The sequence below is a fragment of the Physeter macrocephalus genome, chromosome 16, assembly GCF_002837175.3.
Source record: "Physeter macrocephalus isolate SW-GA chromosome 16, ASM283717v5, whole genome shotgun sequence".
In the NCBI taxonomy this organism is placed as follows: domain Eukaryota; kingdom Metazoa; phylum Chordata; class Mammalia; order Artiodactyla; family Physeteridae; genus Physeter; species Physeter macrocephalus.
In genome coordinates this window covers 45900884-45914476 of record NC_041229.1, presented here as the reverse complement: position 1 = coordinate 45914476, position 13593 = coordinate 45900884, and the positions used below count along the sequence as shown (strand labels likewise).

General features: G+C 35.7%; 1 protein-coding gene across 3 annotated transcripts in view; it reads left to right on the top strand.

Annotated features, from left to right (window-relative positions):
* TMEM135 (transmembrane protein 135) overlaps positions 1-13593 on the top strand; it is a 257212-nt gene that overhangs the window by 228676 nt on the left and 14943 nt on the right. For 2 of the 3 annotated variants that reach the window (XM_028500984.2, XM_024131687.3), the window contains 4 exons: positions 3710-3751; positions 6718-6864; positions 9309-9378; positions 12785-12952. In XM_028500984.2, the coding sequence (XP_028356785.1) occupies positions 3710-3751; positions 6718-6864; positions 9309-9378; positions 12785-12952 (427 nt within the window). The remainder of the gene's footprint in view (positions 1-3709; positions 3752-6717; positions 6865-9308; positions 9379-12784; positions 12953-13593) is intronic. The other variant, XM_055091392.1, reaches the window with a different exon arrangement.

The window sequence follows — 13593 nt, the reverse complement described above, 5'->3', positions numbered from 1 at the left end:
TAATAATAACGTTAAACTTCTTTATACTTTCTTGTATATAATATGTAATTCCAACCTGACTCTCTATGATTAGTTGTTTATCAGCTAAGTTGTTTGATATAATGCTGCAAATTCTTTTTCCTCTTTGTCTCTCCTGGCTTTGTTTTGTATCATACATAGCACAGAACATTGCAAATGTAGAGATTCAGTAACTGTGGATTGAGTCATACTAGTTATTTATGTCATTTGCATAGACTGACTTTAATAGGAAAGTTTATGTATACATGAGTTAAATGCATTTTGTTTATGCACACTCAAAAATTAAAATGAGACTTTATATTAGAGAATGGATTTATTAGGAGAAATGATTTTTTTCTTTTATAGAAAAGATTTTCTGCATTAGAATAAAAAATACTCAGTCCTTGAATATTTTCTTTATTGACACTTAACTCCTAGATGATTGTATCTAGTCCCATGGATTTAAGTACTACTTATAAACGAATCAGACCTCTCCCTTGAACCCACATCTATATAGCCAGCTGCTTGCTTCCTTAACATTTCCATTTATAGCTCACATGCACCTCAAGCTTAACATATCTAAAACAAAACTTTGATTTTTCTCCTCAAACCTGTTTCTTTTGCAGTCTTTCTCACTTCAGTAAATGGATATTGTATCCCTCCATTTGCTCAAACCAAAAATATTTTAATAGTTTGTAAATTCTCTCTTGTACCCCACATTCAAACCATCAAGAAATTCCACCAATTCTGCTTTTGAAATACATTCAGAGTCTTACCACTCCCCTCCACCTCTGACACTGTGATCTAGTCCAGGCACAGTCATTTCTCCTCCTAATTAGCCTCTTTGCTTCTAACCTTGCCCTCCTGTAGTCTATTTTCGAACCAGCAAAGTGATTATCTTAAAATTTAAGACAGATCTTGTCACTTCTCTGCTAAGAACCTTCCCAAGTCCTTACCATGCCTACAGGGCCTACAGGAATTGTAGACCACTCGCTCCCTCCACAGCTATTACTGTGACCTCATTTCCTACCACTGCTTCCCTCCAGCTGCAGTAATGCACTTGCTGTTCTCCTTACATGCCATGCAGACTCCTTATCAAGGGCTTTGTGCTTGCTCTTCCTTCAGGCTGAAATGCCCTTCCCTCAATTTAGTAAGGTTTCTGATCAAATTACCAAATTCCACCTTCTCGGAGAGGCCCTTCCTGACTACACTATGTTAAAAACAAACAAACAAAAGGCCCAGCCTGATCACTGTTTCTCCCCTTGTCCTGCTTTGCTTTTTTCCATAGCAGTTATCACCACATGACATACTTAACTTTTTTTTTTATCCTATCTCTCCCCCTTCTAGAATGTCAGTGGTATGCAAGCAGAGATTCTATATTGTCCACCGTTACATCCTTAGAACCTAAACCAGTGCTTGCACATAGTAGGCACTCCGTCAATATTTGTTGAATAAATCAGCGAGCCTTAATACATGAATGGAGAATGTGATTTGATTTACATTATAATAACGGAATCCATCAAATAGTGAGGCACCTTTTAATGGTCTCTGTTTTGTATAAATCTTTATGTTTATATCATACTTTTTACATTTAACACAGATTACAATAGTGTTTCATAGTTAGATTAGGGCTCAGACGATACTTTCGGTGTCAAAATGCAGGGCAGTATTACTATTTTAAAGATTCTTTTTCTGGGAATAATTACTTTTTTGTCCTTTTGACATAGACATCTGACCCTCAATTACATTAACAGACCTTATACACATGAATAGAAAGAAGAATAGCCCCTTTTGAATCCATGCTAAGACTTTATCAATATGAAGTGCTTCCCACAGGGTTCTGCTGAAAGAACCAAACTTCCATCATAATGAAATTGCAAATTCATTTGTAGATGCCCTTTTATATTTGAAAGCTACTTTTTGATGTTTGGTCTGCAGTTAGATTTATTGTTTAAGGTCACAAATATGCAATCCTGACCAGACCAAGTTGTCAGAATCCTTTATCTATTCAGCATTGCACAAAGACAAATGGCTATCTTTTAACAATAACATACCAGAGCCAAAACTTGTTCCCAGTTGTACATAATCTTTTAATCAATCTGCTTTCTGTTTTCTAGTCAATAGACTCCCAGCCTAACCCCTCACCACCCCACCTATCTAGAAATTACTCAGTTATGGGTTTTAAATTACTGAGAAACACTTTCTTCAGATGGAAACAGATAACTTTAAGAATTTTAATGCTATAATTTTCCCATGCACACTTTAAGCTTAACATATGAATTATTTTGCCTTTATCCTCATTCTATACAGAGTAGATAATTATATAGTATGTTAGCTAAATTCTCTGGTTACATTCGCACTGTTAACATGACCACAAAGTAGATTATGTTGCTTAATTGAATTCTTAAGTGCTTTAAAACATCTCAGTGCACATGGATTAAGTTTTTTCCTGAGATTCTATATGTCCTCCAATAAAAATGTATATTTAAAAATTTTTAGATAGATTTCTTATATTTTTGTTCATTTCCTTTGTGACCTTTCATATAAAAGGCATACAGAAAGAATTGTCCAGTTAGATTTAAGGCTGTACTTTTTGTCTGAGAATATCCAGTGTCTAATATTAACATATGTTAGAGCATCATTATATCGCCAATCTTTATAGTTTCTCCAAGGAATTTTGATACTAGATACCCAAATATTCTCTAGTAACTTGATCATACCTATAGAGCAGACCATTAAGACCAGGATAGTAATGCCCCCATTTTAAAATATTGTTTAAATACTTTTTGCAGATGTGAGAATCCCCCCTCCCCGCTCCCCCAGTTGCCATGTAGTTTGAGTCTTCCCCAGTTAAAAGGAATACACTGTTTTAGGAGGAGGTATAAGAGAAAACCATAACTTTTAAGACAGATGAAGTCTTTTTTTTTGTTTTTCCTGAATTCTGACTACTATTTATTTTGTGACCTCGGGGAAGTTACCACATCTGGGGGGCCTCTGCACAGCTGTGGAGTAGAGAAACACCTATTCATAAGAGTTGTGGTGGAATTGAATGAGACGACACATATAAAGGGCCCAAAACAATGCCCAGCAATAGTAAGCACTCAATAATATTTGGAATCTTCTCTCTGTGCTCTCCTCCTCCACCCCCTATTCCTCTTGCTACATTATCTGTTCTGATTGGACTTACTCAGAAGTTAAAATTGTTAACTAAGCTTGAAGCCTTTTTGTGCCTGCCAACTCTACATTGCTCTGCATTCACTGAATTAATAAATAGGGAGAAGAAGTCAGGACCTTGAATTGACCTGTACATAATACCCAGCAGGTGTATGTGGTCTTTCTCTTCACAACAAATTGCTCCCCCAGGGATTGGCTAGAATGAAGAATACTGCGCTCCCAGCCTTCATTTTAAGTCCACATGGATCCCTTAGAAGATTTACTTTAAATCTCTCTTCAACCTGCAAATCTGAGAATTGAGCCTTAAATTATGTTAATACGACATGGGAAGGCATTATCATTTTAATCATTTTGTGTAAGATGGCTTGTTCATTGTTTGTTGTTTGTTTGACCATTTGTACTGCTCAGATCATTGTACTAAAAGAGTTTCACCTTTAAAAGAAAATCATTTTCAGGAAAAAATTTAATAGCTATTTAATACTACTACTTTATATCTCAAAACAAGTTATTTTATCATTGTAAATTTCTATTGTTTTAGGTGCAAAGATGGTTTGAAAGGATTTACATTCTCTGCACTTAGGTAAGTTTCATATTTTATTTATCTTTATGTTAAGAGAATTTACAAGTTAAGTTGTTTTTAAAAAGTCATATCGTACATAATTGTAATAAATATTTATAGACTCCACTTTTAAGTTGCAAGCAATGTTAAAAGTCACAAAAGTGGCTTTGTGGACATTTCATTAACAGAGTAATTTGTTAATTTTCCCCCTAAAAATCAGTCAGTCAGCCACTATTTGGGGGGCCTATTATGTGCCTTACAGTATGGGGTATTAAAGAAGATTACAAGAACTCTCTGTTTATGGAGCTTGGAAAGACAAAGCTACACATGAACAATTACTGGAAAATGAAGCCCTTAATTGTGTGGTACCAGATTACGGACTTTGTTAGGGCAGGACTCATGCATTGTCAAACACATTTTGTATTATAGGCTTCACTAGAGTCACTGGAGTCTTCTTTTCACCTCGTAGCCCATCTCTTATCACAGTAATTGGCACGTGGTCGATATTGTAGAGTTGTTGGTTAGCATTAGTGTTGAATTCTATAGTTCACCAAACATTTTCACATACATTAGGAAATTAAACTTTCCCTATTATTGAATAGAGTATTTTTGGTTGTGGAAATTCTTTGGTAACGATAACTAAATCATAACACACAGCAGTAATTTCTTCATGTCATGTTTTTCATTAAAAGATCATGAAACTTATTAGAAAATAGCTTTTTGTTGTTGTTGCAATGGCTACATAAGATTCTGTGTAATTCACAGATTAAGCGATTAAGTTTCACTTAAATCAAGTTTAATTAATTAAACTTAAAGTTTAATTAATTAAATTAAGTGAATTAAGTTTCACTTAAATTAAGTTTCAACTTAAACTGAAAGTTGGTAACAAAATCAAAAGTTGGTTTTCCTAGAGAGAAAACTCTGCCATTGTTCCTGCATCTTTCCTTAGACTCCCAGAATCCTTGCCAAAACTCAGAATGTGTCGGATATTTGTGTATGTTTTCTTCAAATCCACTAATAATGAAGAGCTGACTTGGACTATTTGCACTTAACATTTTCTCTGTGTTACAGGAAAATATTCTGGAAAAATAGTTATTCATTCTTGCTAGTTCTGTAAGATAATAGTGGAAGTTAGGGGAGTAGACAGAGTCAAGGAGAGAACCACGGGAGAAGAGCCAGTGCAGGAATCTGAAGGTAGACTAAGGCTGATTCATCGTAGTTTAAAACATAGTTAATAATGTACAAAGTTTGGTGACTAAGAACCCAGGCCTTAGAGTTAAACAGTTCTGGGTTCAAATAATTACTGATATTTTTGATTGTGGACAAGATGCCTTTTCATGTTAACTGTCATGGAAAGTACGGTACCTACTTCATAGTGTTTTGCTATGAGGGTTAAATGATTTAATCTTTGTCCAAGGCTCAGTGCTGTGCCTGTCATGTAGTAAATACTCAGAAAATGCTCGCTATTACTATATATTCCTTTGCTAGGTATTAACTAAATATTTATTATGTGCCCGACACTATGCCAGGCACTGGGATATAATAACAAAGAAGGTATATATAGTCTTACAGATCCCACAGTTTAGTGGGAGAGGGAAACTACTAAAAAGGTGCTTCCAGTACTGGGGGATCACTGGGCTGTGAGAGCACAAAGGAAGGATGGCTCACTCACTCCAGCTTGGGGCAGGGGCAGCTTCTCCGAGGAAGTGAGCTCTAATCCGAATGGTAGGTCCTGGCCAAAATAGCAACACTTTCCTTTCAGTGTTAGGAGAAAAGGTATGAGAGATATTGTATCTGTTCTAGCATAGTTTTACCTTGTTTATAAAGAGTAGTAGTACAGACCCTAAACTCTCCATTCACACCCACAATTAGGAACCAAATTCTTTTGGACCAGCAGTTACCAAGGAGGCACAGCTGCCATCTGGTGACAAACAATCTAATTGCACGCCTCTTACAATTTGGTAAACTAGATGTTTTATCAAGTTTGTCCTAACGAGATGGGTTGCACTTGTTGATGTAACAATTTTTCTCTCTTTTATGAGTATTTAAATTTGCCATAGTTCCCATGTTCTAGAATTTTAGTGTCGTGTTATTGTTCTCCTGTTTTATCTATGTTTTGTAATATTTTCTGAAGGTTCAGCAGGCAGAATTGGCTAAGGAAAGCTTAGTTATTCTTTATAAGAGCAGTGACTCTTATAGTGAAGGTGAAAACAGCAAAAATGAAAACTCTGATAAAGGATACTGATTGAGTGATATCTAATGGTTGGTACTGTTTTCTTTGTACTGTCTTTGGAAAAATATAGTCCAGTTTTGATGATACAGGAATGGTGTCTTCTCCTGGGTATTAGATTTTCCCAAAGAGAAGTAAGTAGATTAGAATAACATCAAATTTAAGATTTTCTAATAATGTGGGGAAGACACACAGACTCTTAACCACTTTCTGATTCTCATTCTTTACTTCCCTCTATTTCTCACGTGCATATAGATGACCACCTACTGCACTGCAGCTGTTTTATGACTCAAAGTGATGTTAGATATAAATTTAGAGTAAAAAAATGAGAAATGCATTCAATTGTAACTGTTAGTACATTTTAGAGAAAAAAATAGAAATTTTGACATTAACTAGTAGATCCAAGTTAATAGTTCATCTGCTTTTTTGTTTGAAAAAACTTTTAAGTTGTGTAATACCTTAAAAAAGTGGTGACTTAAGTTAAAAGGGTGTTTCATCAAAGAGCTATGCTGTATTTGATTTTAAGATGCCTGCACTGTTAAATAAACAGCTATTAACATTTTCTGAGTATTCAGATTTCAAAAGCCTATTTTTAAAGGATGACTAGTTTTATATAAATTGTGGAAAATATTATTTCAAATGATAAGGTACTTACTGTCCACAGTGTATTTGTGTATAAACAAAATCAGTTTATTTTCTCACTGATTTTTTTTTTTTTTAAGGGGAAAAATGCCTCTCATTGTGCTCTTTTCTTTAGGTTCATTGTTGGGAAGGAAGAAATTCCCACACATTCTTATTCACCAGAGGCGGCATATGCAAAAGTGGAACAAAAGACTGAGAAACATGAGGAAAAACCAAGAGGAACGAATATAATTGCTCTAGTCAGGAAGCTTGTGGATTCAGTGTGAGTTCTTTATCTTGATATTTTAGCACATTTTGTCACCATTTTATATAACATTTGTACCATGCCAAGGTATTTTTGTTTTCTTTTCAGGTAATAATATATATATATATATATTTTTTTTTTTTTTTTTACCAGAAACTGTGCATAGAGTTTTATAAAAAGGCACACGATGGCAAGTGAATGTTGTTTATTATTTCTAGCAGGACTGTAGACCACTATCTGCCTTTAAAATAGTTTTACATGAAATCGAAATACTTTTCTATTTCAAACTAAGCAGAGTTGCAGGAGGCTAGAATAGGGAACTTCAGGAAACAGATTAATATGTGCTAATCGAATGTTTCAAGTGTGGAAAGGAGAAAGAAAAATTCCAAGAGAGATTTAAGAAGTTATAGATATAATAAGGAGCAAACTTTAAGTGAAGGATATTTTGCAAGAGTGGAAATTTTTAGGGCTTTGGAAATAAAATAAGAAATCTTTATTTGTATGTTATACAAAGAAGTCTGTTTCATACAGATAAGTCATCATTTGCATTTCAAATATTTAAGAAAGTAAATTTAAAGGTTTAAAATTAGAATATCAGCCAATAAAAATAATCTTGTAGTGCTATTTTAGAGAGTGTAGAATGAGGAGGCATATAGAAAGTTAGGGGATCAACTACAGGAAGCTGACGCCCTTTAAGAAATCTGAAGACCTGTGTTTGACTCATTTTGCCCCTCCTGGCTTTGGGATTAAAGTGATTTAACCACTCTGCATCCCACAGTCCTCATCAGTTAACTTTATTAAGGAGTGTTGCGTGCATTAAATGAAATAACGTAGGAGTTGCTTCACATACACGAGCACAGAGTAGGTACTCAAAACTTTTACTGAATTTAAAGACTGTCTCTTCTTCTGTACACCACAGAAGAAGGTAAAAGGAAAGAAAGGGATGGTAGACGGCAGTAATAATTGTGGTAGGGGATCCCGTTAATGGGAATCATGTCAACAAGAATCATAGGGGAATGCAGAGAATGTGTGACGGGGGTGAATGAAGCCTTGGGTATCAGAGCCGATCGGGCCATGGCAGAACTTGTCAGAGTAGCCTCAGTGGGTCCATTGGTGTGAAAGCAGGTGCAGGATAATATAGAAGCAGAGCAGATGACATAGGAGACTGGCAGTCCAGCACTTGGGAAGCCATCTTAATGAAAGACTAGGAAAGATTAAATGACAGTATAGTTGATAACAGAATTTAACTTCACTAGCAAAGAGAGTTTAACAATTTCTGTGTAGTTCTCGTAGCCATGGCTGAGAGATGTCTTTGAAGAGGACACTTAGAAGTATGAAGAGTGATGGTTTACATAAGGCAGTCCTTCTCTGATTCACCCCTTTTCAGGCCCCTAGCTTTAATCACTCAACAACTTCACATGACCAGATATGTCATATCATTCTAATGACATAAGGAATGAACTATTGCTGTCACCCTTGACTAGGAAAGGCTGCCTGTATACTCCAGCTGCAGTGCAGCATTGAATTTCAGAGAAGGTCTTTATAATCAATTTGCAAATGGAATTAGAGAGCTAGGATATCACTCTGCAAGTTATTATCATAAACAAAAAGAGTTAATGTGTTCCAACCCTGAAGATAATTAATTAATTGTATTCTGAAAGAGTTATAAAGACTGCTTATTTTGGAACATGAACTCTTCAAAGAGAAAGGGGGAGAGTTAAACCCACATTAGATATTCTACTTACTTTTTTACGCCTGGAGTGAATAAATAGTCCTGGAGTAGACATACCAAATAACTAAAATAAGTGTGTCTTGAATAGTAGTCCTCCCAGCAGAAATGTTTATTAAACACTGGAAGACTAAGTTGTTTACAGTTAAATCACAACCTACTTTTGAATTCCTGCATGTTCTATTTCTATATTTATTTTAAAAACTGAATTTTAAATTCTAATACTATATCATGTTTCTTTCCCAGATGTTTTCTCTCAAATATAATTAAGTATAAATTCCTGTAACTTGAGCACATTCTCATTATGATTTTTGCTCAAGTACTGACGTCATGGATGATTAATGACCATTATATGCTACAATAAACGATTTAAAGCTTCCAAAAGATTTGGCAGAGTATAGAGATAACATGTACATATTTTTCATATTTAGTCACAAATATTTACCAATATGGCTTTTCTGTTCCACATTCAAGTATTTTGACTGCAGTCACATGTCTTATACAGTGTGTCAAATGGTGAGCAGCAAAGGGAAAAAAAAATCTTGTTATCTTTGCTTCTGTATGTCCTAAGAAATCAAAAGATGCACACATTTAGAAACGAGTTGATAATGTTTTCTCCTTTTTTGGTTAGAGAGTTTTAAGCAGATCAACACACACACACACACACACACACACACACACACACGCACACACACACATTTTAATTATATTAGTTTTTTTGGTTTAATTTCAGATGTAAGCATGGACCAAGGCATAGATGTTGCAAACACTATGAGGATAATTGCATCTCTTATTGCATTAAAGTAAGTATATAAAATCTACTTTAATAACCACAGGGAATATGTATAGAAAAAACTTATTAAAACATAATTTCAAAGTAAATGGAAAAGTTGACAATCATTGCTATCATTCTTTGCATTTGACTTGAAGAATAAGACACTTGTGAGAAATAGATAACAATTTAGCTTTTAGTATTCACTTACCAGATCCTTTGTTAAATAATTTTTACATCAGCTTACTTAATAAATGTAAAACTTACAAAGTAGAAGGTGAAGCAGCAACAACAAAAAAGAGAAAAATAAAGTCAAATTAAAATTAAAATTTGTACTTTGCCATGTATCCTCATTGGAATACATCTTAGAACAAGGCCCCTGGGCTGTGCTGTGTGCTAGGAATCAGCAGTCACTCACATACACCGCACAATCTGGGACAGTGGCGTTTGGTTTTGGACTTGTAAAGCTGTTACAGTTTTTAAGGCATGAAGGTAACTGGAGCATGTCCACAGTTGTTCTACATTAAGAAAGTTAGTTATGCCCACTGACATAAATTCCCCACTCCCTAATATGTTAGTGTACCAGGGCCGTGCTCCTTCCCCATCCCCCATCCCATGCCTGCAACCGCCCCCCCATCCCCCCCATCCCACCAACTCTGAGAAGGAAGTTAATTTTCATTGCAGTTAGTCTGTCACAGGTGGCACCATCTGCTACAAGTTCTTTAGTTTTGGATGGTGCTCTAACAATCCTGATGCTTTAGAAAATTTATGTTCTTTCTTACAACATCTGATCCCCACTTTATTGATGATGAGAAGAGCAGAGTTGTACAGCAACCCAGAAGACAGCCTCCTGACCGTCCCTCTAGAAAGGGAGGGACTGTATCACATTAGTGCCTATGAATGTGAATGTCTGTGGCCGAGTGTTGATGGTGGCACTCACCCAAGCCAACACTTACCTTTAAAGTACTCAAAGACAGAACCAGGGGTAGAAGCAGTAGAGTGTTTTTTCAGTTGTGAAGTAGTTTCTGACACACTCTTTCCAAATCTGATTTCCTGCCCCATTTTTAAAGTGGCAAAAAAAAAAAAAAAAAAAAAAGAATGTTGCCGGCTGCCTCAAAGTCTACCAGCTCCCAGAGAGGGTTATTATTCCCTCCAACTGGACATAATTCTAGTTCAAGGGGAAGCTTCAGGAGGGGAACTAAGAAAAGCATTTTGACTAAATTAGAGGTATTTGAGAAATTTGGGGGAGAGGAGAGGTGATATTTTTAAAAAAGTATACGAGAAAGTTAGAATTACTGAGGTATGAAAAAATGTAGTCATTCTTTCAAGCGTGTACCAGTACTATACACTTGCTAATTTATGTATACATTGTAATATTATGTCCATGAATGTAGAATTATTTGGGTGAGGAATTTATATCACAAGTATAGTAAAATATTTTGACAGTGCACCTCATTATTCCATAGACTCAGTTACACCTCATGTTAAATCATACCCCTGAGTGAATATTCAGGTGAATTACATTCCCCCCAACTCACTATACTCCATTCACACGAACTTTTTGTTGATACCTGCCAATCTCTTTTTTGGCTTTGTGCTTTTTGTCCAAGCTACCCGAAATGTTTTTCTCATGCCAGCTCCTTCTCTTTTGTGTCTATTTAAACGTCACATCCTCAGTAGCCTTCCCTTACCACTCAGTCTAATATAGGGTGCCCTGTTAATTTCTTTCCCAGTGCCCTGATTACTTCCTTCTCAACACTTATTGTAATCTGTAATTACTTTATGTTTATTTGTTTACTGATTTTCTCTTCCTCTAATGAGCATGGAAGCTCCATGAAGGCAAGAGCTTTGTGTCCTCTTCACTACTCTATCCCCAGCATCTAGTGTGATGTTCGGCACATGAAAGGCATTCACTGAATCTTTCCTGAATACGTGAAAGGGTGAATGGATGGAAGGATGAATAGATCTCTTGAAAATAGTGTGAAATGATTGAACATGAGTGTGATCTTTGAACCCTTAGGTTAATATTATGATATTATCAGTGACAAGATACAGGTGTGACCACTTCAGGCATTAAACAAACCACTGGGCAGTTTCAGTTAAGCAAATGCATGATAATTCATGCTAATTGTTTGGACAATTTCATTTTCATGCTTTAACCAGGTATTAGGTAGTTTCAGATAAATTAATGAATGTTTCTTCATAGTAACTCTTTTTTTTTTTTTTTTTTTTAAAAAGAAGGCTGCTATCCAGAAGATACAAACCTGGCCTTTGAAACTTAGCAGCAAACACTGCTAAGAATGTAGACGTTTTTCCATTCCAGTGGGGGTGAAAGAGGAGGAGGATGGGAGTTCAGTATTACAGTGTATTGGTTGAATCATGTATAAAATACTGTTCTTTTTGATAATATTTTGTTTCGAGATGACTGGAATTTTTCAGTCTCTCACCATTAAGTGACATCAAACTTCATTTTCCTAAAGAGTGAAATGAAATTGACCAACACTAGTCATCCTTTCCTCCCTTTTACACTGTAGATAGTTGCAGGTAATATGGAGAAATGTTGACAGCAAATGTGGATTTGTAGCAAATTTGCTTTCTCAGGTTTTGTTTAGTTTACCTTAAAGCTGCCATTCCCTAGAGATGTTTCAGCTTGACACATTGAGCACAGAAGTAAAAACCTAGATAGAATTATTTCTTTTCCTGGAAAATTCTTTAAACTTGATTGTTTAAATGGTCGACACCAAAGGTCTAAACAGATAATACAATTATTTTCTGTCAAAAGAATCTCTGCTCAAACTAATGATTAAGAGGCATTTTCTGTCAAAATTTCCAAAAGCATTTGGTTTTGTTAACTATTTTTTTTGGAATTGCAGTGCTTTTGTTTCTAAAACTGTTTGTGGTTTAGGGATTATAAATCCCAGTTATGTCAACAGAATGTCAAGAAGTAGAAGTTTGGTGCACAGATAGACTTGGTCAGTGCTTGGGAGACTTTTTAAGCCTTTGTAAATCATAGAAAGTATGTTTGCTGCAAGATTTTACGCTTATTTTTTTTTTTTTTTTTGCGGTACGCGGGCGTCTCACTGTTGTGGCCTCTCCCGTTGCGGAGCACAGGCTCCGGACGCGCAGGCTCAGCGGCCATGGCTCACGGGCCTAGCCGCTCCACGGCATGTGGGATCTTCCCGGACCGGGGCACGAACCCGTGTCCCCTGCATCGGCAGGCGGACTCTCAACCACTGCGCCACCAGGGCAGCCCTTCACGCTTCTTTTTAAGGCAATTGTTTTAAAATTGTTTGAGGTTTAGGACTTAATTTTGAAAATGGCTGCGATATAAACTTGTCTTAATTTTAGTTCCGTTTTGATTCTGCGACAATAAAATTTATATCTATCGGTCTTCAAAATTTGGTTGTAAATCAGAATTTCCTCCCAATTTTCTCTAGGGTTTTATCAGAATGTTTAGCGTGGGATACTTGATCCAGTGCTGCCTCCGGATTCCCTCTGCATTTAGGCATCTGTTTACACAGCCATCCCGGCTACTTTCTCTCTTCTACAATAAAGAAAACTTCCAGCTCGGAGCTTTTCTGGGCTCTTTTGTTAGTATATACAAGGTAAGGCTTTCAGAAGAGTAAAGAAAAGTGAGAAATAAATAACATGGCTGTTGTTAAAATGAGATACGGCCTTAACTCATCTGTCATTTTTTTTTAATGCTTCTTTCTATAGTATTCGTAAATATCTCATCACCAAATATGCACATTATGTTGGGAATAGAGGCTGGAGATATTTCTTCTCTTAAAGCTTGAAAGTGTAGATATATTTGCATTTATACATAATATTAAAGATTTTCAAAGACTCATTTTCTTTTTTTCAACAATGTAGTCACTGAGAAAATATGAACTTCCTGATATTTCTAACATCAAAAGAGATGTATCTATTTGTTTTTTCGGAATAATTTTACTACCTGATTATTAATTTAAACATTTTCAGACCCTCCTAGCTGATATCAACCTTTGATAGAAACAGTAAGGATTTTCTGTTGTAACTGATATAAGCAATGACTTATTTTCCATCTCCCATTCACTCTTTCTACTATATTCTCTGAAATAAACAAAGTTAACATTCTACCACCTCTTTCTGCATGTTCCTATAAATGTACCCACACATATATAATAAGCACCCACCTAAACACATATATAGGGATCATCTGTGACACAGCACTCTGCAATTTGGAGTAATGGCCTTTTGTTTAATG